Raw genomic sequence first — 3,163 nt, forward strand, 5'->3', positions numbered from 1 at the left:
ATTTAATTGTCATTTATTCAAGCTGCATGTCAAATTTCATGCAATGCATTTATTTTATTAGCTATAGAGATAGTTATAGTTGTAATTGCAAGGACATGAAGATGATTATCATGCATTGGTGGACCTTGATGTTATGTTGTAGGTGAAGAAGATGTTCTCGTCCAAAGGTGTTGGAGGAAGAGGACACGACAATACCAATATCACATAAATATAATGAATTGTGTGTGATGTTAATCACTTTTATGCACCTTGTGTGTGATGTTAATCACATAAATATAATGAAGAGGACACGACAATACCATGTCATGTCGCATCATTTTTCTATGATTTTCTTCAGTGGGTTTAAAAATGTGTTAGCAACATATCTACACTTTTTTTCTCATATTTTTTCCACATGATTTTTGGAGGAGACTTTTAAGATTACACAAAGGCATTTTTTAAGATGAGTGGTGAATATGCAAGAGGCTTTCTATGATGGATTATTCAAGAAAACGCACGCATTGTACAAGAGGTGTGTTATAAGTAGATTAGGGTGAATCTAACTGGTAATTGCCTCCTTATATTAAGTAATACCCGTGAGTTGTTTGTGTTCATTGCCAACGGACACGTCCCTGGTGGATGCAACACATCTGTCTCTCTATGGAACCAACGCCTCTCCAACATGTATATCAATGGCGAACCAACCTGTGGCTGAGATGGTTAGGCGGACAGTGGTATCCCCAACCCACGAGGGTTCGAATCCTGGTGCTCGCATTATTCCTGGATCTATTTTAGGATTTTCGGCGATGCGCTTTCAGTGAGAGGAGACGTTCCGTGGCTCAGTCTTTCGGAGGTGCTCATAGGATAGGGTGTGCGTGTGTGCGTTCATAGGGGTGAGTGTATGCGCGTGTATATGAGCGCTTGTGTCTGTACTGATGCTAAAAAAACATGTATATCAATGAAATCATTAACCGTTCAACCATTATTTTTTCATTCTTCACAAAATCGATGGAAGGTGAAAAAAACGTTCGGTACTGTCGTTGAGAATTAAATGGATATTTAAAAGATACGGAGACATTCTCTTGTAGTCTCACTAATTGCTGCGTATGATCTGGAGCGCCCTGTGTAGGTTGGCCACGACATCAGACATGGCCAGGCGCCGGTTCTGCCCGCGCGGGCACAGGCAGCGGCTCGCCGTGTATGCCACGAGATCCAGCGCCTCCAGCTGACGCGGCGTCGGCTGCAGCGCCGGGTGGCCATCCAGCACATCCCGCAGCTTTCCGTTGTGTACGCTCGGGAGCGCGGAGTCCACGAGGAGGCCCAGCGTGACGCCGTAGATGTCCGGCGGCCTCCCCGTCAGCGCCTCCAGCACCACCACCCCGAAGCTGTACACATCGCTCCCCGTGCTCACGCAGTGCGTGCCACTGTACTCCGGGTCTATGTACCCGGGCGTGCCGACGACCTCCTCGACGAGCTGGCCGCCGTGCTCCTCCACACCCGCAGCCTGAAACACCGCTGAGCCGAAGCCGGACAGGCGCGGTGTCCAGTTGGCGTCAAGGAGGACGTTGGACGAGCTGACGTTGCGATGGATGACCAGCGGATCCGCGCCGCGGTGCAGGTACTCGATGGCCCGGGCCACGCCCAACAGCACCTCCACGCGCGTCTCCCAGGACGTCGTCACGGGCGACGAGCTAGGGCCACCGCCCAAGTGCTGCAGGTGGTCTCTAAACGTGCCGTTGCCCATATGCTCGTAGACCAGCATGCGGTACTCCTGCTCCGCGCACCAGCCGAGCAGGCGGACGATGTGGTCGTGCCGGAGGCCGGAAAGGATGTTGCTCTCCGCCATGAACGCGTCCTCCACACCCTGCCGCCTGTGCTTTTCCAGCACCTTCACGGCCACCTCCGTGCCGTGGTGGAAGTGGAACTGGAATTGGAGACGGCCCTTGTATACCCTTCCTGAGTTGCCTCGGCCGAGCTCGACGGCAAAGCTGGTCGCCGCTGCAATCTCCGACCACGTGAGCGCCCTGGGGTTATCGAAGGAGATCGAGCTTACCTGCGGCTGCGACACCACCACCAGCTGAGTCTGCAGGGAGCCAGAGCTGAAGCCTGGCCACGGCGGCGCCATGGCTATTGTCGCAGTCGGTACGCCGACGTGATTGGGATGAAGGACGTGGTTGAAGTGTCGCCGGGCCATGAAGCTGTTTAGGCTGAGGTTGAGGATGACGATGTCGGACGTAATCCTGTTGTTGACTTGATTGAAGCAATCGGCGTGGCGGCGGGATCCGAAGAAGTGGCTGGCGGCGCCCCGGTTCTGGCATGCGATGACCATGCGGTGCGCCTCCTCAAGCGTGTTGTTCAGCACCTTGAGCGGCGGCGCCATCTCCTGGGCCCGCGGCAGGTCAGACAGCACGCCGTCGACCGTGGACACACGGCAAGCGAGGCGCTCACACTCGAGCCTGTTCTGGTGTGCCGTCTCCACCGCCCGGATGATCATGGCGACGAGCCCGATCGCCTGCCCGATGAGCTGTGTTACCGCGGCCGCATCCCCCACGACCGCGAACGCCATGATCGATGAAACACTTAGTCCTAGAGTACTACGAGTAGTACGTTCCCGTACTATAGCTACAAGTAGACGGAGGAGGTAGCCTTTTTATCAGCGAGCCCTCGAGGTGTTTGTGGAAATGGTCCGTCGCTCCCTCTCTGCAGCAGCGTGTCGGCGATGACCCGAGGAGTTGTCAAAGTCAAGTTCATCCTACGATCCATCCCCTCTCGACCCACCAATAAGCACGACGTTGCGAGACTTCATTCATATAAAACCACAACCACCGAGCGGTTTCAACGGTTTGGCCCACGGTTTGAATGTTTCTTTTTCTTCTTCTTTTTTTCTCTCCTAGCAAATCGTTATATACTTATATTAGTTCGTTATAAGCAAAGAACTTCTGATCCAGTTTGTAAATATTTTTTATTTTGTTTAAGATCAATCGAGATTAGCATCATCACGAGATTACTGGCATGACAAGTCACATACAACATACTGGAAACATGTACTCCCTCCGTTCCTAAATATTTGTCTTTCTAGACATTTCAAATGACTAGTACATACGGATGTATGTAGACATATTTTAGAGTGTAGATTCACTCATTTTGCTTCGTATGTAGTCACTTGTTGAAATGCCTAGAAAGA

General features: G+C 51.7%; 1 protein-coding gene across 1 annotated transcript; it reads right to left on the reverse strand.

Annotated features, from left to right (window-relative positions):
• Positions 1-1,018: 1,018 nt before the first annotated feature.
• On the reverse strand, positions 1,019-2,585 carry LOC123064253 (putative serine/threonine-protein kinase-like protein CCR3). The gene has a single exon (XM_044487772.1). It carries the CDS (start codon positions 2,543-2,545, stop codon positions 1,073-1,075), a length of 1,473 nt encoding a protein of 490 aa, XP_044343707.1. The 5' UTR covers positions 2,546-2,585; the 3' UTR covers positions 1,019-1,072.
• Positions 2,586-3,163: the final 578 nt, after the last annotated feature.

The sequence above is a fragment of the Triticum aestivum genome, chromosome 3B, assembly GCF_018294505.1.
Source record: "Triticum aestivum cultivar Chinese Spring chromosome 3B, IWGSC CS RefSeq v2.1, whole genome shotgun sequence".
Lineage (NCBI taxonomy): Eukaryota > Viridiplantae > Streptophyta > Magnoliopsida > Poales > Poaceae > Triticum > Triticum aestivum.